This window comes from Stigmatopora argus, chromosome 4 (genome assembly GCF_051989625.1).
Source record: "Stigmatopora argus isolate UIUO_Sarg chromosome 4, RoL_Sarg_1.0, whole genome shotgun sequence".
NCBI classification, from domain to species: domain Eukaryota; kingdom Metazoa; phylum Chordata; class Actinopteri; order Syngnathiformes; family Syngnathidae; genus Stigmatopora; species Stigmatopora argus.
Genome location: NC_135390.1, coordinates 5,321,922 through 5,349,256, shown reverse-complemented (window position 1 = coordinate 5,349,256; position 27,335 = coordinate 5,321,922). Strand labels below are relative to the sequence as shown.

The 27,335-nt window shown below is 38.6% G+C and overlaps 1 protein-coding gene across 10 annotated transcripts in view; it reads left to right on the top strand.

The window, feature by feature from the left end:
- Window positions 1-27,335, top strand: part of oxr1a (oxidation resistance 1a) — a 136,504-nt gene that overhangs the window by 102,726 nt on the left and 6,443 nt on the right. For 7 of the 10 annotated variants that reach the window (XM_077599211.1, XM_077599214.1, XM_077599210.1 and 4 more), the window contains 7 exons: window positions 8,092-8,244; window positions 9,478-9,662; window positions 11,882-12,534; window positions 15,554-15,713; window positions 16,804-16,969; window positions 24,088-24,168; window positions 24,787-24,912. In XM_077599211.1, coding sequence (XP_077455337.1) covers window positions 8,092-8,244; window positions 9,478-9,662; window positions 11,882-12,534; window positions 15,554-15,713; window positions 16,804-16,969; window positions 24,088-24,168; window positions 24,787-24,912 — 1,524 coding nt within the window. Of the gene's footprint in view, window positions 1-8,091; window positions 8,245-9,477; window positions 9,663-11,881; window positions 12,535-15,553; window positions 15,714-16,803; window positions 16,970-17,971; window positions 18,283-24,087; window positions 24,169-24,786; window positions 24,913-27,335 lie in introns of those variants that run through there. The other 3 variants (XM_077599218.1, XM_077599209.1, XM_077599216.1) reach the window with 2 other exon arrangements.

Sequence of the window (27,335 nt, the reverse complement as noted above, 5' to 3'; positions counted from 1 at the left end):
GACTCTGTTTGAAGGGTTTTGCTGGTGTCTTTTTCAGATGCTTGCTTTGCTTTCAAGTCCATGTAGATTCCGCTGGCTTTTTCGCATATTATCCACTCTGTCATGCTATGTCCCGCTAACTGTTTATCTTTTATCCACATTAAAAGAAGGCTCTCCATCTCCTTATGAATGTCACTGCGGAGCTTGGAAATTATGGTTAGTCCTTTGGGAGGGTTGATGTCCTTTATACCATCCTTCTGCTTAAGGATGGTACATTTTGTCGAAGTACTCCTCTCGTATTGGCGAGCCAGCTTAGTCATGCGTATACCACTCATGTTTTTTGATTATTTCGTCCTTAATAACGATTGTCATCATACGCTTTTTCTTCTCACTACCCTTCATTGCACCGGTTTGCTTAGGACAATATTGTTGTTCCCTTAATTCTGCACTAGCGGGGGCGACTTTTTGCACCGGTGAATCGTAATATAACATAAGCAAATTTAAATGAACTTGGATTACGATGCAGAAACACTCAAAAATAAGTTTAATCTAACCTTACACTAAACTTAATTCTAATTTTGTTTTACATTTTTATACCATCTCCTGGCTGTTTGCCCCGCCTCCAACATGACTTTTAGTATCGATGGGCTGTTTGCTGTTGTATTCCCTTCAAAATATTCCGAAAATTATGCACACAAATGTACTCACGGTAGGATAACGCACGACCACTTGCCAACGAGAAGTAGTTTTGAATTAGCGATTGCTCCGCTAATGGGAGCGAGCAGGCCAAGGGGGGAAAAACACTGAAAAAAATGCAACACTTAGTGCTCGCAGAGACCTTACAAAGAGGTATGTATGTATATGTGTATATATATATATATATATATATATATGTATATATATATATATATATATATATATGTGTATATATATATATGTATATATATATATATATATATATATATATATATATATATATATATATATATATATATATATATATATATATATACATATATATATATACACATATACACACATACACACATACACACATACACACATACACACATACACACATACACACATACACACATACACACATACACACACACACACACACACACACACACACATACACACATACACACACACACACACACACACATACACACATACACACATACACACATACACACATACATAGTCTTGTAGTACATTTTAGCGATCGCTCCGCTGCTCATAAAGACCGGCTCGCAACTCCCTCGTTGAAATGGCTCTGGTTCAATGTTCCCTCTAATTTTTCGTTGGTCTGAGCAGAAACTCAACCTCCCTGAGCGCACTGAGTACCAGTGTGAGCGACATCATCGGTACTCGGATGATTCGCCTAAAGACGTTTCGCCGACGGACGTTTGACAGACGGGCAGGTCGCCGAATGGACGTTCCGCCGAACGTTCATTCGGCCGAACGGAGGTTTCGCCGAAACGGGATTCGCGCGCTCGCCCCGCCCCCGGATCGTGTGTGTACAAGTTTTTCACCCTCGGCCCGCGGGCCATATACGGCCCGTTAGGATTTTTAATCCGGCCCGCCGCCGATGTTGTCCAAATTATAGTAAAAATCAATGTTAGTCTACCATCAATGGCAGCCCGGGAATAAGCACTCTTGGGCGGGCAGATGTAGCAGAACCGAGCCGTAAAATGACAGCAATCGGGTCAAATCCATCCTAAAACAGCATTTAATGATTAAATACAAATACTGGAGCTCTTTGGACATTAGAACCGAGCCCAGGGAAGTGAATTCCTCGGTAAAATGTCGTGATGATATCGCGATGGAGGCAAAAAAATGTCCATATACGTCCATTCGCCAAACGGCTCAAAATGCTCTCAAATTCGGTCAAATCCAGCTGAAAACAGCGTTTAATGATTAAATACAAATACTAGTATTTGTATTTAATCATTAAACGCTGTTTGAACGAACGTTCATTCGGAGACCTGTCCGTCTGTCAAACGTCCGTCGGCGAAACGTCTTTAGGCGAATCATCCGGTCACGACATCATCATTGCTCGCTATGGGCACACCAGTATCACACCTGCCACAAGCAGGTGCATGTCAATGTTCCCTCTCATTTTTCATGTAAAACATGCTGTAAAACACGAAAAACATAAGTGGACAGAGCTACTGCTACTGGCTGCCGCTTAAACGGCTCCATCATGAAGAAAGGGGTAAAAAAAAAAAAAAAAAAATCCGTTTTTTTTTTTTTACTGCGCGCCATAGGATTTCTGCTGCGCAGAGAAGACGAGAGTAGTGCGCAATTGCACACGCGCGCAGCTTAGAGGGAACAGTGCTCTGGTTGCAACCGCTTTGAACGGCGCCTATGAGAGAGAGTTGCGACCAGAAATATTACAAAGAGGGAATTGCGAGCCAGTGCCGCTGATGTTCTTAGGAGCAGCGAACGAGAAGTAATATAATACTCCTCGTATTAGATAATAAAAATAATAGGAAATGCAACAGCTCAGCTTACCCACGTATTGATTGTGGGTAATGAAGTTTCATTCTGAGAAAGAGTGCCATTGCCTATCGGCGTTGTGTGCACGAGTATACTTCATTACCCAGAAAGCTCTCTTTTTGCCCGCGCATGCGCGTTGTGCGTTTCCTGGTCGATGCGTAGGAGGAAAAACTCGTCTGAATTAATCGTTCAGTGCTCGTAGATATTGTTATACACGAAAGATATGCAAAAAAGCTTGGTCGCATCACGAAATTTTGATCGCATGACGGGCGAATTATTCGATCGAAATTTCCGTCGTAAGACGAGAATTTTGTATGACGAGCGGTCGTGTGACGAGGTACCACTGTATATATATACATATATATATATGCACACATACATATATATATACACACATACATATATATATACACATACATATATATATACATATACATACCGTATTTTCTCACCTATAGGACACACTTAAAGGTCTAAAAAAAATCTCCAAAATGAAGAGGGCGCCCAATCAGTCGGTGCGCGTTGTTTATGGGCTAAATTCAAAATTTTGTATCACCCTGACCGCTTGACTAACTGGTTTTATTTCGTGCAGACACGCTACTTATTGCGATCAACCCAGTGGATGTTCCCCCTAAAAATAGCCTCCCTGCGTATTCCAACCATTACGGGAAATAAATTCAAAACATCCCAGACGAGTGGCAAGGCAGTTGACTTCCGTGTGCTCGTAGCATGTTTAACCCGCTTTTGTTGTGAATGTTCATCTATTGAAAATAAGAGGTGATACAAATATCTGTCGAGCAGAATTGACCGTTGTGTCGTCCATGGACATGGCCAATTCATTGTAGTTATTCTTGCTCATTTGCTTTACTTCGCTTTTGTAGTCGTATGCCCAAGCAAAGGTAGAGAGTAGTTTTCTCTTTTTCATGTGGAGTTGGCAGCTGCTGTTAAAACAGCCTTTTGGGAATGTGCGGAAAACAGACACAAAAAAGATTGACAACTTCAGTCACTTCTGCCCCTAGAGCTGGGTTCCCAAGTTATTTCTCACTGAGGGTCTAACGGGCCAAGTTCTTTTTTTGTTTTGTTTGCTTTTAAATGTTTTTATTAACGTCAGTAAAGGTTGTTTCAAGTGAAGAAAGTGTCACTAAAATGATTATTATTGTTCTGATTAAAAGTCCAAGTTGTTGTTTTATTAGAAATAGTACCTATAGTAGTCTTCGCCTGTGATGGGGGACGGTCGGAGAAAGACGTCCAATACCTGTATTTTTCTTTTAATACCCTGAAAAATAGTTTGGTCAGCCAAATGGATGTATTTGCTATGCATAAAGACATACATACACAAATGCGGATTTACACATTCATAGTTTCAATGCAGTGATATGTTTACCTTTCTGATGACCACTTGAGTCATCACTCTTCATGCTACTTACTGCCATTTTAAATCTTACACATGAAGTGTGCATCACACATATTTATTTATACCTTTGATATAAGGTGGCATATGGGTATTTAGTTTTTTTTAAATTAATGGGTGGTAACACTTATACTATTGTATTAGTGAACAAAGTGTTTTTTGTGTTTAGCTCATCGAGCTAAAGGCCAATTGCTACAATTCTAAAGCATAGTCTCCGTCCGCCTGTTGGTCTTGGCAGCAAAACATGACACATCTTGCAGGCATTGGCGAGCTATATGTGTGCACGCATGGAAAACTGGCCCAGTTTGTATCTGCAAGCCTGGCTGTCATTGGATTGTTTGGCAGACACCAGTTTGTTGGCTCACTTGTTCTCTGGTCATCTGTGCTGGCAGGGCCCTCTTCATCCTTTTCAATGTCCCTATAGTCGTATGTACATTTATCCCTGCGCACGCACACACAGAAGCAAGCATCATACCCTTTTATTGTGACCCTGACCGTATAGTTTTTACGTATCGCTGCACTGTTTATGTTGATTACCAAAGTTGGACTAGGTGGGTACTTTTTCATTTGGCTCATTTTGGCAGGGTGTGAATTTGACATATGACCTGCACAAATGAAAATTTATGACATTGTCTGGCATCTGACTAATCAAGTACCAACATATACTCGTGTACTTTTTTAGAATATAATCTTGCCCATAAGATATAGACATGTGGGTTTTTTGCTTTTTGGTACTGTTTTATGTTTGTATTTTGAGGTCAAAGACAGATGAGCCAATCTTTCTCTGCAAACCTTTATATTATCCTTTGTTGGAAAAAAAGATATTGTATATTGACATCGGTTGCTTCCCTCATCTGTAATCAGGTGCTGTTCCTCAGGCATCAGTCTCTTTTCACACTAACCTCTTTTTTACTACCGTATTTATTCGAGTACTCCCATGTATAACGTGCACCCATAATTTGTGACTACTAATTGGAATACTTTTTTTTCCAGTTTTTCTCAGCTCACACCTAGGATTGCACCGGTACTGGTAATTGGCAAATGCTGAACAAATGACAAAACATTTATTCACAGCATATGGTACGGAAAACTGGTAAAACAAACTACTACCAATATGAACACAATTCGCAAATGGAATTTACCATTTTAAATCCTTAAAGTCTAATTCATCATCATAATATTTCAATTTTTTCAAAGTCTGATTGATCATCATCAGATTCACCAAACAATTGATTCCATTCTTCTTGAGCAAGGATAGCGCTCCCTGGAACAACTTTTTTTGTTTTTTTTTTAACCACTAACTATTACTCTGTAAACTTGCTGAAGGCTATTTGGAGAGGGCTGGCTTTTGTAAAAGAAGGTAGATTATCGCCATCTGGTAGACAAAGACAGGTTTTAGGTCTCCTTTTATACATAATGGCTGCGAAGGGGACTTTTTCACCGGCAGAAGGCAGCGTTTCACCGGGATTCGTATGTAACGCGCACCCAAACTTTGCTTCAGTTTTTGGTACAAAATTTTGTGCGTTATACTCGAATAAATACGGTAATTATAAGTTGTTAATTTTTTCCATAATCTAGCTATTTGCCATAATGATTTGAGATAATAGGTTTAAACAAATTTTGCACATTTATTGTGATTTAAAAATAAATAAAAAATAGAACTGGTATATAGGTCAAGGTATATAACTGGCTCAAGACTCCTTCATTTTAATGGGTTGTGTATTTTCAATTGGTTTTTAGTTGTCAGAACATTTACACCAAATTTCTTAGGACCCGTGGGTTTATTTAACTACGTTATTGTTAGTTAAGCATGCCAATAAGCAAAATACATGTATGCATGGTAGTTTAGGCTGCCAACAATATTTCTGCTTGCTGCTGTCTTTTTCCTATGTTTGAGGCGCCTTCCTCTTTTTCTTTTAACTATAGAATTGGGTCATTCGCAAAGTGACTTGCTCATGAAGTGGAGCCAAGAACTGTGTAGGTGAGGTGGCTTCACAGTTAGTGGATGACAAGTCAGTAAAACACTGACAAATTCTCACTGACTTCATCTGATAGGCATGCTGCTTAGTTCGCAAAGCTATATTGACAGAAGCTGGCCTACTGGATCAGAGATTAAACACTCTTTCCCAACAATTTTTACACTGTCATTTTAGCATTTTGAAGTATTTTTTTCTTGTATTCCCTAAAAGCTTGTTGTGGTTGTGCCACAGTCTATGCTGCACTGTATTTGTGTATCGCTGACCGTAGGCTGTTTGTCGACTGTACCAGGAGACAATGAGTGGGAGAAGTGTGGGTTATGTCACTAAAACGGCAGACACTTTGCTGAGGGCTATGACTCTCCAGATCTTCTCTTGTTCTCTGGTCTATCCCCTTCTGATCGAAAATCCCCGTGATCATAACTCCCACACATTCCTCCTTTTTTTTCTTTATTATTTCCCTCCGATCATTCTTTTGTTTCCTTGAGCTTCATCTTTCGCATATCTTCTTTGGAGTGAGTCTTTTGTTGTATGATTTGTTACCTCCACCGCTCAACCAATGCTTTTACAGTCCTTGGTTATCACTGCCAAACGTACATGGGTGAAACTATTAATCTTATACAGAGTCTACCTAGACTATATGCCCAAATCTGACAACATACCAGCTAGCAGCCCTCCTGAGGGTACCTGACGTCCAGATCTGTACATGCTTTCATGTTGTCTTTCCTTGTTGTATTCCTCTGCTTTCCATTTCACAGTGCCTCGGAAGATAGTGTTTGCTAGGTTGTCTACGTATGATACCCAGTATGCAGTCTTACATGGCGAAAAATGTATGACTTGGGATGGCACTGAATTCTCGCCAGGGGAGATTGCATTATTTTTTTGCGCTGTGTTGTTTAGCAGTGCGGATAAAATAATTTATTTTTCGCCCTTGGTAACAACACAATGCTGTTTTCCAATAAATTGCCATTGAATAATGCAAAAAAACATAATAACTGAATTCTAGCATGTGCAAGAGATGCATTTCTGTCATGGTGAACAATTTAGGACTAATTAAAATTGGAGTGCTTTGGCCTTGTCTGTGCTGTGCTGACTGTTATTCATTTCTCTGTTTCATTTACAAGGCACTTTAATGTCTCCTGTATTTATATATGCCCAATCTGTTGTTCTTCTTTTCCGCTGGAATCTTATCAGTTGTTTATTCATTCTGTTCCATCCTCCAAAATGGTGCTCACCCTGTTGTCATGGGCAATTAATTTAGACAGTGACTCAGACTTAGTGTCTCCCAGTGGCACAGAGGAAATAGAAAAAAAAAGGCTAAACCTACCTTTGCCTTCTGTTTCATCCCAAAAGACAAATCTAGATTCCATACTTACTAAGTGTCCGTGTCATAGTGAAAAATATTGGTAACATTCCGGGTTAACATCTCAATCTGGATTATAGAGCAAATGAAATCTTTTTATGGAAACATTTAGAATATTAGGCCAATAAATGTGAATCATGAAATCTGCAAAATAGTTTTCATACATTTCCCCTATTAAGAAATGTGCTTTTTGATCCTGTCATTTTGGAATGATGTACTTCTAACAATGTGTCATTATACGAAGGGGTGGAGGGTGGTTCTGGATTGCTAAACAACAGCAATGTATATCAAGTTTTTATTTGATTATAGTTATTTTGTGATGTTGGTTGGTTGAATTTCAGTATATTTTTAATCGGTGTTGTAGTTCACAGATTACTGCATTTTTGTGGATAAAGAGACAAGAAATGCTTTACTTCACAAGAGTTTATGTTCATGCTGAACATTCAGAAGGATCAAATTAGAGAAATGTAGCATAAATGTTATTCTAATTAAAGTGGTAAATGTCACGTATACTAGACACAGAAAAAAAATCTTGTAGATACATAGTATCTATATTTAGAGACTCAAGTGCATTAGTATGATCAAATACGGCACAAATTAGTTACACCATGTTTTATCAAGTGGAACAAACTTTCCGTGTTTGTCAGTGCATATTATTGTGTGACTGTTTTCTGAATTGTTTTTACAAACCGGCATACAGTGTACAATGCAATATCTTTTTTTTTTGTACTTCTTACTTTTGTACACTTACAAAACACAGTTGTTTGATCCAGTTGACAAATAGCAAATATGCCTTCTTTTCCCTTTGTACCATTGATTCCACTGATAACCTTGACTCCATCCACCCTTGCCCACAGGATTCAGATGGAGCTACCAGACCAGAGGCTGTTCTCCCCCCAGTGTTTTCTTCCCTGCGTCAAGCCAGAGTGGTTTCATCCACCTCTGAGGAGGAAGAGGCGCTCACAGAGAAGTTCCTCAAGATCAGCTGCAAGTACATAACAGATGGAAAGGTAAAATTGTGTTGTCTATGTTGAGCTTTTCTTTAATTTTCCCTGTGAAATTTGACTAAATTGCACATTTTGTCACACCACTATCTGTTTTGTATTTCAACAGTAATATTTCTCTAAATTCAAACTTTGAAAATTTGATAAGTATAGAGTCCTCAGGTTACGATGCCCTCGACCAACGACGTTTTGACTTTACGACCCCTCCTCGTTCGCCATTTATTCCTCACACCATAGGCTTAGCTAGTACATAGTGCTTGTCTGAGGTTTTGCACTGGCTAAGTATCTAAGCCTTTTCCTCCCTCTTTTTTGTCATATTATACTCCTGAAGAAGGCTAGGTCTTCTAAGTTCAGCACTAAGAATAGCAAATACCATTGAAATGAAGCTTAACACTATAAAAAGATTGTTAATTATTTTTAAGATAAATATTTTGATATAATTTTGACGTCAACATGAATGTTGCACAAGAATATCTAACAAAAAAATTGGATTTACAATATTATCATTGTCAGGACAGGGCTTACTTGTTGAAACATGACAGGTTGTGCATATATTTACCATTTAAAATACTCCGTTGTTTTAATATGTTTTAGTCATGGTACAAAAAATTTAGTTGTATTGTGTTATTATATTATAGCTTTTGTTCGACTGACTAACAGAAGGCTACATCTTGCTGACACGTTCCTGCCTGCTGACGTTTTGACGTCTTTTACACCTCACTCGGTGTGACACAACCACCATGTCTAACTTTTTCTTCCCGTATTTCCTTCGTGTCAAATTTTGAGATCCCAAATTGGATTTCTATTCATGAGCTATACAGATTTCAGCAATCAGTCTGCCACTGCAATCTGTGTGTTGAGACAGCGTTCCTGTCCAAACACACATGCAGGTCTATGGTATTAAACCACCGCTGATTCACTTTCAGCTCATAAATGAAGACATTTAAGTGGTCGGCACTTGCAGTCAATCACAGCAGTGATTCCAGATCAGGTCTCTGTTGTACATGGGGTTTTATTGTCTGCCGTATTAAAGAAAACTTGAACTGTTTCTTCCTATGTATAGAAAACGTTTACATATGATCGCCCCCTGAGTATGAGACGACAGTTTTATGTCTACAGAGTGGATGTAGAGAAAGGCAAACCCACAGCTGAACCATAAATTTTGCCTGACATTACTCCTTATAATCCCCTCTTTCATTTATGTGTTCATGTTTTATCTATTTTTTAATTATGTTTTAGGGCTCAGTCAGTGGAGTGTTGCTGGTAACACCCAACAACATCATGTTTGATCCTCACCGGATGGACCCCCTTGTTCAAGCCCATGGGTGCGAGGAGTATGGTATCATGTGCCCTTTAGAAGAGGTCCAATCTGCCGCCATCTTTAAGGAGCTCACTGACCCCAAGATCAGAGACACTGTGCCTGAGTAAGAGAAGTTATCTGAACTCTGTCCGATATTTTTATACGAGAAAGAAAATGAGATAATGAAATAAGAGGCTACTTTATTCCAGTTGCATTGCTCTTCTTCCTCTCTGCATTTGAAGGACTTCAATTCAAGTTTATTCATGTAGCACTTCCACGACAACCAAAGCACTTCACTGAGCAAATAACATGACATTAAAAAAAAAATCTCAACACATCCCAAAATCCCAAGAGCCAAGGTCATTTTCATTTTACTGTACATACAAACAATGAATGACTTTAACTTTTTTCTCAAAAATTTAAACCTTCAAACTTTTGCTATTTTTTCACATTATAATCAACCAAGATGTTCAGGACAGCTAAGATCAAATGCTAATTTGGTCTAATTTGATATTCATTTTTACAGCTGAACTGTGTTTCTCTTGGAGAAAGAGCCCTACTGGTAATTCCATTATGTGCTTTCATATCAAAGGTTGTATAGTGCAGTTATTTAGGTTTTTTAATGCGTTTTTTTTTACTTTTCGCTGGCTTTTCAGTCAGTTTTAAATATGTGGATTCATTAACAAATGCCAATCCAGCTCCTGAACTTTGAGTCTTCTACCCATACTCTGTGGTTCGCCCCAACCACGCCCCCAGCACCACCACCTGCTGAGACCCTCTTAAAAATGCGGCAAAATTCTTCTATTTGTGTTTTTCTCGCTGTGCCGGTGGTCTGATTGCATCAACAACCAATTGACAGTTTAATTCTTTCCCATGTTTACCAGAACAAGAATGAAAATGCAATTATACAAGGGTTAATTAACTATCCTTTAACCTTCCTACGCTAAGATTCCTGCTCTGTATGTAGAAAGAATTAGCCACCCCTGTGGAATCACGTTTCCTCCCACGGAATCGTCTGTTTTCTTTTTGCTTCAGTTTTTAACTTACAATCCGGTCTAAACCTGAATTATGCAAGGATAAATATAGTGTTGGAGCCCTTTAGAGTCTTTTCCTTTTTTTGGTTTCCTCTGCTGGCAGCATAGTCTGACCAGTGATGTATTTAGCAGGTTGGGAGTTACTGCCCATGGAGCAGTTACAGTCTTCCCTCGATTATTGCGACTTCATTTACCGTCGCGATTTTTTTCTGCTATTATTTTTTTATTTAAACTCATTGTCAAGTTCTTGTCTACTTCCTTCAATTTTTGCCCCAACTTGAAAAAGGCCCCGATCTTCTCACGGCATGAACCACTCAAATTCTTCCTCCATTTTACAATTTTATTGAAGTTTGTGGTGATAGGAAAGGATTAGGTTGAAAACCTTAAAGAAGGAAGCTCGTGACATCATGCACGTTTCAAGTTACTATGTTGATCAAAGTGTTGCTCTTAAGTTTACTAGTAACATTTTGAGGTTACTACAGAAAAATAGAAGGGTGTTTAAATGATAGAGTGGAAGTGCAAGTGAATTGTTATATTAACTGATTGAGTAAATCAATACTGATATTCACTTTACAGAGATTGATAGTAAGAGTAATCCAAGTTAAAGGAAAGCACAAAGAATGCAACTTATACAACTTATGGTTGTGAGAAACAAACTGAGCATGAATCAACTGGAATCTAAGTGGTACTTAAATTTGATCCTACCAGTTGCGTATGATCGGGAACTGAAGGGTATCTTTGGTTCCTTAGTTGCTTGTCTTGTCTTGTACTTTCAAGGCTGGAGTACTGAACTTATATTCTGCCTATGACCTCAGGCAGGAAGGGAGGAGAGTTTGGTCTAATTGGGTTTTTTCTGTCCCCTGTTGGTCTGGAGGGGGCAGACGTATCTTCCGCTTAGTTGACTTGACACTCATAAAAATGTGAAAATCCACGCTGAAACTCATAAGCGGAAGCCACTCTTGCTACTAGGAATTAGCCCTGAAGGACAAAAGGTAGTTAGAATAGGGGTGACTCTACTTTGCGATTTTTCAATTATCGCGGCCATGTCTGGTCTACATTAACCGCGATATTCGAGGGATTACTGTATTGTTTTTCCAATCTTTCCCTCCAAGTCTCCTTCATTTTATGCATAATTTAGTGTTATTCTATTTCCATGTCACGTTGTTATAGTTTGTATGCTAATTGCATAAATTAAAAAACTAGAGAATCTATGGCAGAAAGTGGAGTAAAAAATGCTCAAGTCATAAGGGCATTAGTATTTATTGATCATGGATAGGATTGCTTGTCTCATTTTACACTGTCTTTCCAGTGACCTGGAGCCTCTGCCATCTGAGAGACATCCTTCCCAGCAGAAGGACCATGAGCATCTCTTGAAAGAGCCAGGGGCCAATGACAGTGGTAGCACTGCCCCACGCAGCACGGAGGGCTCAATTTCAGAAGACGTCTTCACAGAGTCTGAGCTTTCCCCCATAAGAGAGGAAGAGCAAGCGTCCAGCGAGGATGTCTGTCTGGACAAGTCATCCGGTGCCTCTACAGAGTCTGTACAAACCGTGACTCAGGGAGGGGGCTCTGGCAGACAGGCACCCGGTAATTCCGACAGCTCAGTCAGCCATCCTGAGGAACCTCCAGCGATGAATGCCTCAGGCACATTAAAAGACACTGCCACAGAAACAAATATTCAGTCCCCATTGGGATCCAAGCAGCACAGTGAAGAGAAGCCTCCAAGCACACCCACTACCAGCACTGCCACCAGTCAGGCCCAGCGCCAAAGCAGCACCTCTCGCCTAGGGTCTCAAAGTGCAGACACCCCACTTGCTACAGACACTCTTTCTGTCACAGCCAGTCCAATGATGGATGCCAACGAGGAGACCGAAATCTCCAAAACCGACTCTATGCAACAAGGGACAGTGGAGAAAGATAATTTGGACGAGGGTCAAAAGGACAACACAGAGAATTCCCAGGGTAAATACAGATTTCCTCTTTTTTCCCTAAAAGAATTAAACTTTGACACTGTTGTTCTTTGATTAAAAAAGTGTTTTTTAACTATTGCTCACCCCTACTCCCATCAGCAGTGGGCACAAATGTTGATGATGAGAGATGGTAACTTGTTAACAATGGGTTTAAAACTTGTTCATTTGTATCCGTAGGGATCTTGGATTCAAAAGGAACAAAGAATAGAAACTGATAAAATTCATGAATAGATAGATCATCCCATTATTTTCAGAAAAAGTCATCTAAAGTTTTTTTTCAGGTACTATACTACAAAAATAATCCCAGAAATGCTACTTGTCACAGTAGACATTTTTTTCTAAACCGTTCAATGCAGCCCTCATGTAACATTTACAACCGGTAGATACAAATGAAGTTCTTCAACACACAACGTTCACGTAAAGATTCAATTACACACCGTCATTGTTATATAATAACTGTCAAAATTCCAAAAATGATTATTGTGGTCCCTAAGAAATGGATGAAAACTACCTTGAATGTATTCATTTTATATTGGCCACAGCACTCTGCAGACATTACTATCGTATTTTCACACCTATAAAACGCACCGTTTGATAGGGCGCAGTCTCATTTTCGGGTATATTTTCTGTATTTTGTCAATACATTGGGCGTTTCTTCCGATAGGGCGCTAACATGACACTAGGCTAGCGTATGTAGTGCTAGCCGCTAGCGTGTTATGCTATCCGCTAGCGTATGTTACGCTAGCTGTTAGCGTAAGTTAGGCTTGCCGCTAGTGTGTGTTATTAAAGACAGCACGAGCAAAACTAAGTTTGACAATGCTTTATTGAGGTAAAAGGTACACACTGATATAAAGAGTTCAGCGTTCAACATGCTAGGCTCCACTGTCAGTCAGAGTTGTGTATTCTGTGAACTTGATTCCAGCTTTGGCGAAAGCTCGAGCAACAGTGCTGACACACTTGACCCCAGTCATCCACAATCCATTGTAACTTGCAACATACATCACTCCCAAGCCTTTGATTCTCTTCGCTGTTATATCGCCATCGACAATTCATTCCAAATCATCACGTAACTCGTGCAACCCTGCCTGGCCCAACTACTATGTTGGCCATCCGTTAGCAATCCGTTAGCAAAGATGTTAAATTGTGTTTGATCCATGGTTTCAGTCCATTTTCCAAGCATTCACACCCGCATTGTGTTGTCATTCATGTCAGGCATTTCCTCTGTATAGCTCTAATATGCTGTTTCTTTGAGTATTGAGTGTTTTTGAGGGTTAAAAGCACTGCGAGCACAAGGAAGTCAAATGCCTTGCCACTGCCCTGGGATGTTTTGAATGGATTTACCGTAATACTTGGAATGGGCAGGGAGGCTATTTTTAGGGTGAACGTCCGCTAGGTTGATCGCGATAAGTAGCGTGCCGACAACAAATAAAACCAGTCACTCAAGCGGTCAGGGCCATACAAAAATTGAATTTAGTGCACAGAGAAGGTGCACCAACCGATTGGGCGCATTGACAATTTTAGAGAAAATTTTAGACTTTTAAGTATGCCCTATAGGTGTGGAACTACTTTAAAGGAAAAAGTAGTAGTATAAAACCCATGTTATCAAAAACAGTCACACGAAACAAAAACTTGTGTTGTCGCCCAGATCTTGTTGAAACACTGCTCATGATAGTTGATGACAGGCACTACCAGAGTGCTAGGAATTAGGGAAGGGAAGCGTGCAGTGTTTGTGTCGCCTTTAGGTTCATGTAGCTATTCGAGTTATTGCATGAGATTGCACGCATTTGCCCTTTTTCAGTTGATGAGGAATTACCAAAGCATTGTTTTGCATCTTTAGCTTAGTACAATAGTGCTTGTGTTGTTTGTGGGATACAAACTCAAATGGGTCACTATTCTCATGAAAGGATGCCTTCTGATGCCGGGCTGTGAACCGGTTTACCTCGAGCTGACTGAATGGTCTGATCAAATCACAGATGATGTATCCCAGCTCGAAACCAAGCCTCACGGTGACTCATTTGGTGCTGTATTTCCCACTTTCGCTGGACTGTGTAGGGCAGTGATTTTAATACCATAGAAAGAAGCAACTGAAGACATCATCACCATTGGTTAGCAGACTATTTTCACCCTGACAAAAAGAAACTAGTAAATTTACCTCACATATGGCCATTTACAAAAAAAAATAAGGTTGGATAAACTTAACTCATTTTAACCTAAGATGACAAGTTTTAGATTTTTGTAAAGTTTTCAGAACATTTACATAAAATGGGAAAACATCTTGATATCAAGTAAGAAAAATATTATAGGTTGTCCTCAAATGAGGACATTTTCGATAAGGGTGCTTTTCGCACAGAAAAAAAAGAAAACAAAACGCCAGGGAGAATTCATTTGGATCGTTTAGTGGGTCGGGTCGGTGTTGTCCTGCATCTCATAATCGCTTATTTTGACCGTGTTATTGTCCTTTTGCATTCATCCTCGTGTTAGCCTCTATTGCTAACATCATAAAAACCCGTATCCTCGTCATCTTCTTCCTCTCCTGGGCGTTGGTCTGGAACTAGTGTTCATCTGGCAACGGCGCCCCCATTTTCTGTGGTGGTCGGATGTAATTAAAGTTTAAAATTATCGAATTTTTCTCAAAGTTTTTATTATCATTGAAAAAAATTATTTCACAATAATTAGCATTAGCTTTTTACGCCCAGCTCTAGTTTGAATCATATGTCATGCCCAACAAATGGCTTGGCATAAGTTCCCCTGTAATGCTAGTGGCATCCTAATCTCAATTATTGTCTTAAGTGAGAAAAAACTTACTGTACTGCGTTATGAACACGAGACTCCCCATTTATAAAATTCTGTTCTTTATTCGTCTCCTTTTGAGTTGTTCTTTAAAAGTACAATTTAGGTCATGTGTTTGTTTGTTTTTTAGCAACACATTGTTATATATATTATCGAAAGCAAATTAATTATATCCAACTATTTTGATTTTAATTTTTCCCATTTTCCCTTTCCCCATTTAGGATCAACTGAAAAGAGAAAAAGCTACTCACACAAATTCCTTTGTCTACGGGTGGGAAAGCCTATGAAGAAGACATTTGTTTCTAATGCCAGTGCATCCATGCAACAGTATGCCCAGCAGGGAAAAAAGCATGAATATTGGTTTGCTGTGCCACAGGAAAGGTCAGTCACTGCAGCATTTGATTTTGAAGCTTGGGGATGCATAATAAGAGTTCATTGATATCAGTCTTTTTTCATTTAGAAAGGACTTATCATGACACTGGTTTGTCTCAAAGTGAATAACCTTAGAAAACACAGTTGCTCAAAGAATCTGAATATGCAAATCAAGCTTTTCTTAGCTCTCTGTTAAGAGAGAAAATCATGTTAAACCACAATGACACAGCTCATAGTCTCTGCCATTTTGTGACAAACATGACATCATTTATACCTACGCTCCTTACTTCTGAAGATAAATTATGGACTTTCGTTCACGTGCAGCACAGCACGTGTTTTTGTTGGCTACAGAGTCTCCTATCCAGTTAATTTTCAAAATAGCGTCAATACCTTGAACTATTCTTTACGTGATAATGGGACCAGGTTTTGATTCAGATTCAATGGTCTTTTACATCATTCACAAGTCAGTCAAAATGGATGATCGAACTCACTTTAGTATTTATGAGATCACAAATTATTTTTCTATAAATTATAAGATGCTCGGCTGACCAATAATCACATTTGAATCAGACAAGCATCTGTAATGATGTTTTTTTATTTTTTTTATTTTTTGCCATGCTGCTATTAGGCTTTTCAGTTAGACATATTGAATGTGGGTCTCAAATGTATAGCAATTTTGTATGAATTGTGTGTATAAAAAGAAAAAAAGAATTAAATTAGAAGAAAAAAAACCTATTTATTCATTCTTTTTTATGAACCACTTATCCTCACAAGAGCCGTGGGGGGTTCAGAAAATGAATGAATGAATGAATGACAAATATTTGATTACATAAAACACGTTCTTCATCAGGTAAAGATATTGCTTTTCAATAATTTTAAGAAATTATGAATCATTTTAACACAAAATCCTGTCTCTATACTTCATGATAACTCTAACTGAGCATTCTATTAGGAACATGTTTTGTATCGTAGAGTTGTAATTTGCTGTTGCTCAGTATTCATCATGTACCCTAAAATATTTGCATAAGTAATGGATGAGGGAAAGTATTTGTTCTACTTTGGCTCTCTAATTGTTTTGCTTGCATTTGCCCCTCCATAGGTCGGACCACCTTTTTGTGTTCTTCATGCAGTGGAGCCCAGATATGTATGGTGAGGGTGTAAGGGGGATGGGACAGGAGCCTGGATTTATGGTTGTCAAGAAGTATGAGGCTTCCGAAAGTTCTGTGGATGAGCCAATCACCGACCTCAACGTCAAAGAATGGGAGGTAACGTCTTCTCAGCTATTTTATGTCCTTATGTTTTATTGAGTCAAGCTCACAGACATGGATTAATAAATTATTCACTATTCATTAATCCATCATCTGTGAAACCATAAAAAGTATTATACTGTGAGCTACATGCTTATGTGTCAGATCAGTTGTTCTGCACTTGAGTTAGTTTGCTTCCATTGTGCAATGTTCTGTGTAAATGTAAAGTTTTGCAAACTGCTTCTGTTTTCCATTTGTACGAACCACATCCTTTGTTGATTTGGTTGTAAATTTTATGTGAATTTTAATAGCACATGTATTTTATGTATGCCTTGTGAATACTTGCTTTGCTTGGAATTGCACATTCTCAATTTCCAACCAAAGTTTTTTGCATGTTTGTGCAATTGTTTACTATTCTCAGCCAGTGTGTCGTAGAGTCATTATATGTTGTGACAATCATTATTGTTGGTCAGCATTCAGCAATCTGTTTTGCCGAATGGACACCGATCAGCATGACTTTCCAATATTTACAAAAGTGTTGTGGGAAAAATCGGAACTTTATATGTATAGAGGCCAGCGTACGCTGATTTCAATTTTTTGTTTGTTCTAATTTTACACCAGGTTATAATTTCTATATCTTACAAAGATTAGGTTTTCTTTTCTATATTTATAGCTCTCTGGGATTTGTAGAAAGAAATGTAAAGTTTTTTATACTGTAAATTAATTGTTAATTGTCTAAAATAATAATAATGGTGGGTCAAAGGGAACAAAATAATAATAATAATATATTATACTAATATAATAATAAATATAATAATTAATACTAATAATATAATGACGATAATCATCATCATAATTTAACTTTACAGATCAAGTTGAATTAAAATTTAGTCCAAATGTTTCCTACATTTCCTTTTTTTTTTTAAATCGTTAAGCATCTGAAATCCCGGTTTAACCGGGTTCGGGTTAACCTGGGCGAGAGGCTTGTAATGTTAATACGGCTTTAAAATTTTCACTCTTTACATGGCCTACAATATTATTAGCCAATGGGCTGTAAATTGCGTTTTTATCCCATGTTGTAATTGGCTTTGAGGGCTGTCACTCAAGTGGCATCGCATGAGGACCTCTTCTTAAAAAATATCTATTTTAGGCAGGCAGTCAAGTTGCTAGGGTATGACCCTTCAAGACTCTCGGGCATCCAATCTGGGAACACTGGGAATTAGATCATCTTTGATGTGAATTTCGGGTTTCAACCTTGCCCTGGAAGAAAGGACATGTTTACTAGAAGGGCGAAGGGCCAAGAGAAACGACTTGCATCTAAGTATACACGCGTATGTTCCATGTTTTTTACTAAACGCATATGCAATCTACATTGTTGGTACGTAGGCTGTGGTGCGAGCCACACTAGCTTGCTAGCAAGGCTAACTAGCCGGCTAACAAAGTATCCGCCTTTGGGTCCTTCACTTCTGGGTGAACAAAGTAGTAGTCGCCGGGGTGTCGGGACCGCGTTATCTGTCCAATAATCACAGTGAATCCAGACGTGAGAACACTCGCAAAGTTGTAGAGTAAACTACTATTAATAATAATAGTACTATGATCATCAACTTCTTTTGTTGTTGTTGCGTGTGGGTTTGTTTGTTTGTTTGTTTGTTTGCTTGCCATACGATGTTGCGGGGCACTTATTAAGTGGTCTTTGGTTTGCCATTTCCTCTTCCAGAAACTGATACTTAAATCATTTAATGGACATCCAAAATATAATCCTTAGTCGACAGTGAAGTGTTAGACTCTATAAAAGGTACACGTTGGCGTCATGAAGTGATTTCAAAAGTGACTCAAGGCTGAACACTGCTTCCGCATGTAAACAAACCCGTTTTGAAATCCAGCAAATGTGTCCATGTGCATGGTATACTGTATTTCTTAATTGTGCCAGGCTTTATTAGTGATTTCTGGTTGTGCTATCACTAATCTCTTATATCTTGTGACCTTCAACCACAATAACATAGTGTAAACTTTTTTTCTACATCAAAACTAGTTACTGTATTTATTCGAGTACAATGCTTACATATAAATTGTTCCTATAAAATGGTCTAATTTTTTTTTTTTAGTTTTTCTCTGCTCACAACTAGGATTGCACCGACACTGGTAACTGGCAAATGCTCAACACCTGTCGCCATGACAAAACATTCATTCACATATGGTATGAATTTTTGGTACATAATTTTGCGCATTATACTCAAATAAATATGGTATTTCATCAGCATTGTTCTCCTTTTTAAATCCATGCTTATGTTCTCATTTTCGGAATACATAGCTCTTCATTAAATAAGTAGCTAATGGATAAATATATTGTAATTTTTTTAAACCTATGTAAGTAAATGAAATATTTTGTGTGTGTCAGAATGTTCTATTTACTAGCAGTTAAATATTACAATGGTGATTCCTAAACACTATTTCATTGTTGCTTTATAAAATTGAATTAAATGGCCACAGTAGAAGGTTTTGGCTTTTCACATAGGTTCTAGCTAGCCATCATTTTCAGTAATTCATTGTTTTAAAAAAGTAAATTGCACCTGTCATGTTTATCTATTCAAACACTGAATATGCACATAAAAGGGCCTTGGACACAGCATGACATAAAAAAAGCTACAGAATTTTTTTTACCACCTATGGATAAGCCCCAGTCACTGTTGTTGTTGTTTTTTGTTGTTGTTGTTTTAATTTGAACAGTAAACTACAACAATTTACTTGAGATAAATTGAACCAAATTAATAATAAAATGTTATCAGATGACTAAAGTGCATTGAAGTGAGACCCAGATGCCTGTTTTATTAGTAGTCGTTAATTCCTTGCAATGTTTGTAAACTGTAAAGAGGGAGCTTGTGACCAACAAAGAAATTACTAATTGGCAGCGAATATATTGCAAAGATCTGTAATTAAATTCTGTCGTGTATTGTGACATTTTGGTTTGGCTGTAGCAAAACAAAGGGGTCTTTGCTGGGGGAGTTTAGCATATGGCTTGTAACATGGTTGAACTAAAGCCATGCTTAGTAGTTGATCTGTCTTCACTCTGGAATGCGCAGTGTAATGGTAAGGAGCTTAGGTGGATAAAATCAGTCTGACATAAAATATTTGAGTTCTCCAATTAGAGTTTTGTCTATTAATGGGGACCAAACAATTAGTTTATTCTCACTTAGTGTGCGTAATTTATCTACTTTCTATCAGTCTTCCTAAGGCATTTGTATATGAATTCTGCATGCTAATTTTTGTTTACGCATCCAGTGTTTTCTTTTCTATAGTAGCATAAAAGTAATTTATTAGTTTTGGGGGACAGATTCAAGTGTTTTTTGTTGTAGTATTTTTATGTGCAATTTTCTGTTGTTAATTGAATTTTACCTTTGGCTTGGATGGATTGTATTATATGGCTTGAAGTCCATCAACATTTGACTCTTAAGAGACTGTTTGCGCTTTGCTAAACTATAGTCAGGCTCTATTGACACAATATTGATCAAATAAATAGTAATTAATTAAATATATGTTAGAGGAGTTTACTGAACTCAACCTAAAATCAATCTTCAGCATAAAATTGCCGAAACAGTATTAAATCTTGAGCTTTTTGTGTTGTGAAAAAAACTAGATTGTAAACCTATTTCCTATTATTTTTAATATGTTATATCATTGTGTTCAACAGCTTTCCCTTTTAGTTTTTTTATTTGTTTTTACTAATCATTACTTGCTCTGATAGCTGTTTTTTTTTATCAAAGATGTCCATGTTGTGCGTTTATGTTTTGAAATCGGTTAGTTTCCAAGTTATTTGACAACGGAATTTATTTTTGATTTCTAATTTATTACTTGCAGAGCTCCGCTTTGCTTATACTGTAACCTTCTGCGCCTAGATTGTAATGAGGGTATGTGATGGTTGGTATATGTTGCTACCAGAATGCCATACCTGCACTTTGTATATGCACAGTATTAGAGTGCATGTGCCATGGCAGAAACAGCAGTAAACCATCCAGGTTTGAATTATTTGTACTGGCATAGTTTTTGTCACGTACTGGCGTAGTTTTTTTCACAGCTAGTGCGGTATTCAGCAGAAATTGCTGCAGGTCATTCATTGTTGCCGTCCAACACATGGCAGCATATCTGAGCAGTTTTGTTTTCATCTCCGTCATCAGTTTCGGAGGACCATGCAGTTCTTGATAATGTGCCGTTTTTTTTGCTAATTGAAGATAACTATCTTCACTTTGTTGTCTCACATTATAGCAGTGTCTAAAAGTTTTTTTCGTTATTTTCTTATTGTGTTGCACATGATGTATCATGAAGGTTGAGGATGAAAACAAGTGGGATACAATCATGAAAAGGAATTAAATTTATTGGATATTTTAAACTTTTTTAACAAATAAAAACCTGAAATCTGAAGCGTGAAATATTATTCGGCCCCCTTGCATTAATATTTTGTCCGCCACCTTTTGCTGCAATTTCAGCTGCAAGTTGCTTGGGGTATGTCTATCAGTTTTGCACATCAAGAAACTAAAATTCTTGCCAAAGTATTCCTTGCAAAACAGCTTGACCTAGTGAGGGTTTGTGAACAGCAGTCTTCAGCTCCGCCTACAGATTCCCCATTGGATTCAGGTCTGGACCTTGCCTTGGCCTTTCTAACACCTGGATATGTTTATTTGTGAACCATTCCATTGTAGATTTGGCTTTTATGTTTTGGATCATTGTCCTGTTGGAAGATAATTCTCCATCTGAGGCTCAGGTCTTTGGAAGACTAACAGGTTTTCTCCCAGAATGGTCCTGTATTTGGCTCCATTCATCCCTCCATCAGTTTTAATCCATTTCCCAGTCCCAGCTGAAAAAAAGCAGGCACAAACCATGAGGTTGCCACCTCTGTTTGACAATGGGGATGGTGTGTTTAGGGTGTGTTTAGGGTAATGAGCTCTTTTGCTTTTACGCCAAACATATTGTTTTGCATTGTGGCCAAAAAGTTTGATTTTGGTTATAGAGCACATATTTGGTGTCGTTCCTGGTGGCTTGTGGCAAACTTTAAACAAGACTTTTTTATGGATATCTCTGAGAAATGGGTTTCTTCTTGCCACTCTTCCAAAAAGGCAACATTTGTGCACTGTACGACTGATTGTAGTCTTATGGACAGACTTTCCCACCTCAGCTGTAGATCTCTGCAGATGATCCAGAGTGATCATGGGCCTCTTGGCTGCTACTCTGATCAGTCTTCTCCTTGTTCGGGATGAAAGTCTAGAGTGACGGCAGGGTCTTTGTAAATTTGCAATGGTCTGATACTCCTTCCTTTTAGATATAATTGCTTCCACAGTGCTCCTTGAGATGTTTAAAGATTGGGAAATCTTTTTGTATCCAAATCCGTCTTTGAACTTCTCCACAACAGTAAGTCGGAGCCGCCTGTTGTGTTCTTTGGTCTTCATGATGCTCTCTGCACTTTAAACAGAACCCTCACAGAGCAGGTGCATTTGTACGTAGACATGATTGCACCCAGGTTGATTACATTTATCATCATCACTCAACATTGGATCATTCAGAGACCCCCACTGCACTTCTGGAGTGAGCTTGCTGCACTGAAAGTAAAGGATCCAAATAATATTGCAGGCCCTACTTTTCAGTTTTTTATTTGGTAAATAAGTTTAAAATATACAATACATTTTCTTCCACTTCATGATTGTGTCCTACTTGTTGATTCTTGACAAAAAGTTTTATTTTATATCTACCCTATTTTTACGACTAAATGGCGCACCACATTTAAAGGCGCAGTCTCAGTAACAAGTGCTATTTCTGTATTTGACACACACACAAGACGCTCCGCACTAATAAACGCAGCCAGGCATGGCAAAACATATACCAGCTTAAACATACGGACACACGCTAAAAACACGTTTTTAAAAAGGCAATGGAAGCAAAACTGAGTTTGGTTGTCTTTATTTAGCCATTTTACCATGGACTCACATTTTTTGATCAATCATCACCCACAAATCCATCAAAGTCCTCATTTTCTGTGTCCGAATTGAACAATTGACCAAATGATTCATCAAAAACGCCGGGTTCCCTCTCTTCGTTGTCAAAGTCACTCACATTGCCATGTGGCTCCACAGAAATTATGCCGGCTTTGGCAAAAGCTTGAACAACAGTGCAAGCAGACACGTTAGTCCAAGCGGCCACAATCCATTCATATGGTTAGTGGCGTAACTAGCCCAGCGCTGCCTGCCACCCTAGTAAAGCTGTGTTCGCCACCTATCATCCATTGTTCACATGCCGCTCGCAACTTTGCTTGGAACGCCCGGTTGATGCCGATGTCCAGCGGTTGGAGTTCTTTAGTTAAGCCTCCGGGAATGACGGCAAGCTCAGACCCTCCGCACGCCTGACCCCACTCACGTCCGCCTTCTCTATATATAAGAAGCGTATCGGCCAGAAGTGCTCTTAGTCAGGCTTTAGAGCATACACACGGCGCTCCGCATTATAAGGCGCCCTGTCTATTTTGGAGAAAATTTAAGACTTTTTAGTGCGCCTTATAGTCGTGAAAATACGGTATGTATGAAGCCTGAAATGTGTCGAAAAGTTGAAAAGTTCAAGGGGATAGAATACTTGCGCAAGGCACTGTGCTAACTGTGTAAAAAAAAAAAGGATGTCTTGGATAATCTGTGCAATAAATATGCTGTTAACCCACAAATGAAATTATATACCTATATATTTAATTACATAAATATCGTCATCACAATTTTTCTTGAAATATTTTGTTCTGTTTATTTATAAATAAACAGCAAACATCGTCATCGATATGAGTTCAAATCATAAAATGCTGAGAAAAATAAAAATCTGTTTGTTTTAGGTAACACATCACTGTTAGCATTCTCAAGTTACACTGTATTTCCAATCTTGTTTCTTTTTCAAGTTGAGCAATTATTTCTTTGCTTATGTTGTCAAGTGGGACTATCAGGCCTTTTCATTGTTTGACTACTCCCTAAGAGGCTCCTGTTTTAAACATTACACAAACATGCAAAAATGATGAGATAAAAATTCCCCAAGTCCAAACCTCAGAAACCCTTCCTCACTGCCAGTAATAGACCTGGTAGTGTTTTATGTTCTACATGTTCCTGTCTTTGTACTACCAGGTAGTGTCAATGACGGAGTACCACCGTCGGATTGATGCACTAAACAGTGAAGATCTGCGCTCACTCTGCAAAAGACTTCAGGTGCCCAGAACAAACCTGTCTGCCCGCCCACTCGATATATTGTGCCCAGCCTTGCTCCTGTCTCTGCCAACACATTTCCTTTAGACTCCACTTGAACAGTTGCTGCACACAACTTCATTTGCCAACCAAATTCTGTGATTGCTTTGATTTAAAAATATTTCAGTAAGTTTTCCGAAACGCATCGAACGTATTAAAAACACATAATGCATAACTTCCCGAGCACTTGACTGAAAACATTTATCACTTGAGAGCAGAGAAGTTGGCTTGTTTTGACTGTCATGACTGTAGTCATATCTTTTTGTGTCAGGCGTTCCTTCCTAATGTTGCCACAGCCTGTGCAGAAGCTAGTTATAACTAGCTTGTTTTGTTTTCTAGTGTGTGTGTGTCCTTTTTTATATTTAACTCAAAAAGTGTTCTGGGAAAGCTTTGTCCATCCTTAAATGAGCTGAAGTGAACTCTTCAAGAGTAGGTTACCTCCTGGCCAAAGTAGCTGTAGCTGAAGTGACTGTGGCAAACTGAAAGCCATCCCATCTGTTTATCAAGTGCTCTCTGGAATCTGGGAAGTTCATCCTCATGAATGACTCGCAATGCGCTGACTGGGTGTTGTTGTTCTTGTAGATCACTACCAAAGAGGAGGTGAACTCCAAGCATGACACAGCCATCAAAACTGAACTGGAGCCTGACACATTCAGACCAAACCTCAGAGAACCAAGTGATCTCCTAGAAGCTGATCAAATTGAGAAGGTAACAAATTGCGATCACAACGCTGTCTTAAATTGTGTCATTGTTTATCTTGTACCGACACCAGGAACTAATGATAAAAATTAGCCCACGGCTACAATCTTACATATTTACATATACAGTGGTAAGCTCGAGATACGAGCTTAATCCGTTCCGGGACTGAGCTCGTATGACAAGATTCTCGTAACTCGAGCGGAAGTTTCCCATTGAAATGAATGGGAAACAAATTAATTCGTTCTAACTCTCTGAAAAAAACACCAAAAACAGGATATTGGATTGAAAAAAATGTTTTATTTCTTATAATTCGCCATATATTGACAAAGTAATAAATAACGAGTGGTTTGATAGTAATAATGTGTTTAATAGGAGTAAAATTAGACGCATTTCGCGGAGGGGAAGGGAACGACATACACACGGAAGCGGAGGGGGGGCTGTTCGGGGGGGCTTTATCCATGGCAACAATGCACTCGTAAACGAACAGACAAATTTAAATTAACTTGGATAACTATATACAGACACTCAACGTTTAATGTAACTTCAAACAAAACTAAATTCTAAATTTGTTGTAATCTTTTTTACCTTACGTAGTTCTACGGGTTGACACCACCTGGCCGCTCCGCCGAAGTCTTCAAAACGAACGCATCAAGAGTTGTTTGTTTTTGTCTACCCTTCAAAATATTTCGATAATGTCGCATACAAATGTCATCACAATAGGATAACGCACGACCACTTGCCAACGAGAAATAGTCTTTAAAGAACGATCGCGGGAGCTTCTTTTCTTAGAAAGAATAACAGGAAATACAATAGTTGAGCTTACCCACGTATTGATTGTGGGTAATGAAGTTTTATTCTGAGAAAGGTTGCCATTGCCAATGGGTGTTGTGTGCACGAGTATACTTCATTACCCAGAAAGCCCTCTTTTTGCCTGCGCGTTGTGCGTTTCCTGGTCCTAGGAGGAACTCGTCTGAATTAATCGTTCCGTGCTCGTAGATATTGTTATACACGAAAGATATGCAAAAAAGACCTGGCTTGGTCGCATCACGAAATTTTTATCACATGACGGGCGAATTATTCGATCGAAATTTCCCTCGTAAGACGAGAATTTTGTATGACGAGCGGTCGTATGACGAGGTACCACTGTACCGTATTTTCACAACTATAGGGCACAATTAAAAGTCTAACATTTTCTCTAAAATGGTCGATGCCCCCAACCGGTTGGTGTGTTTAGTCTGTGCACCTAACTCAATTTTTGAATGGCTCTGACCGCTTGAGTGACTGGTTTCATTTTAAAACATGCTAGTGCCAAGCCTAGCTAGCAGCTAGCACAACATACGCTAGCGGATAGCATAACATAGGTACGCTAGCGGCTAGCATAACTAATGCTAGCCTAGTGTCATGCTAGCGCCTTATTGGACTAGGCGTCCAATGTATTGACAAAAAACTGAAAATATACCCTTAAATGAGACTGCGCCCTATCACACGGTGCGTTTTATAGGTGTGAAAATACGGTATACATGTTCATTAACATGAATATGAATATGTTCATTAATATGTGCTGTCCCTTATCAAATCAATCAATCAAACATCTTGTTGCATTGCCCGTGTCCAGCTCAATTTTCTTTGACTGATACTGATAGTGTTACTGCAATTTAGTCGTGAACAAACGATTCATAATAATAATAATAATAATAATAATAATAATCGGACATAGGCCATGTCGTAATTACCACAACACAAAAAAGCCTACTTGTCATCACACGCAGAAACTGCGTGTGACGAAATTGATGGTGCTTCTCCATAAGCTACTAATAATTTAAATAATCTGGATCTATAATATATTTCAGCCTGAAAGAGTTGTTTGCGCTGTATGTTGGCTGTTTCCAATGTTATGTTGGTGCTACTATTAGATTATTTCTGTTGAGTTCAATGAATAATTATGCTAAATTTCCATCGCAAAATTTGTTGTTCTTTTTGATGCACTTGCATTATTCTCCCTACTTGTTTAGCCCTAGTCCTATTTGACGGCTCAATCGTTTTAATTGGACCCATATCGTTAAAGGCTTATTGACTTAACAGTTTCAAGGACTGTCTAAGTGCAGCTAAAGGTTCAGCCACATAAACACACTTGATGTTGTGGCTCACTACAAATGTCTTGACTAGGAGAGTTTTATACTGTTTAGCTACATTAGCTAAGAGGTTCCATGGACCACTGCCAAACTTGATAGAGGCGGTTCAGGATTTTCAAGGGAAATGCTTTCATTTTATTTTGGAAGTTCTCCATATTCTCTTCAGGTGTGATAAAGAGTTGTCATTCTTCAACAAAGTGTAATATTACATACACATTAAGCCTTGAGACCTTTTTAATTGATCAAACACTTGCCCTCAGGGCAACTGTTTTGGAATTCTGTGGATGCTAGTTCCAGATT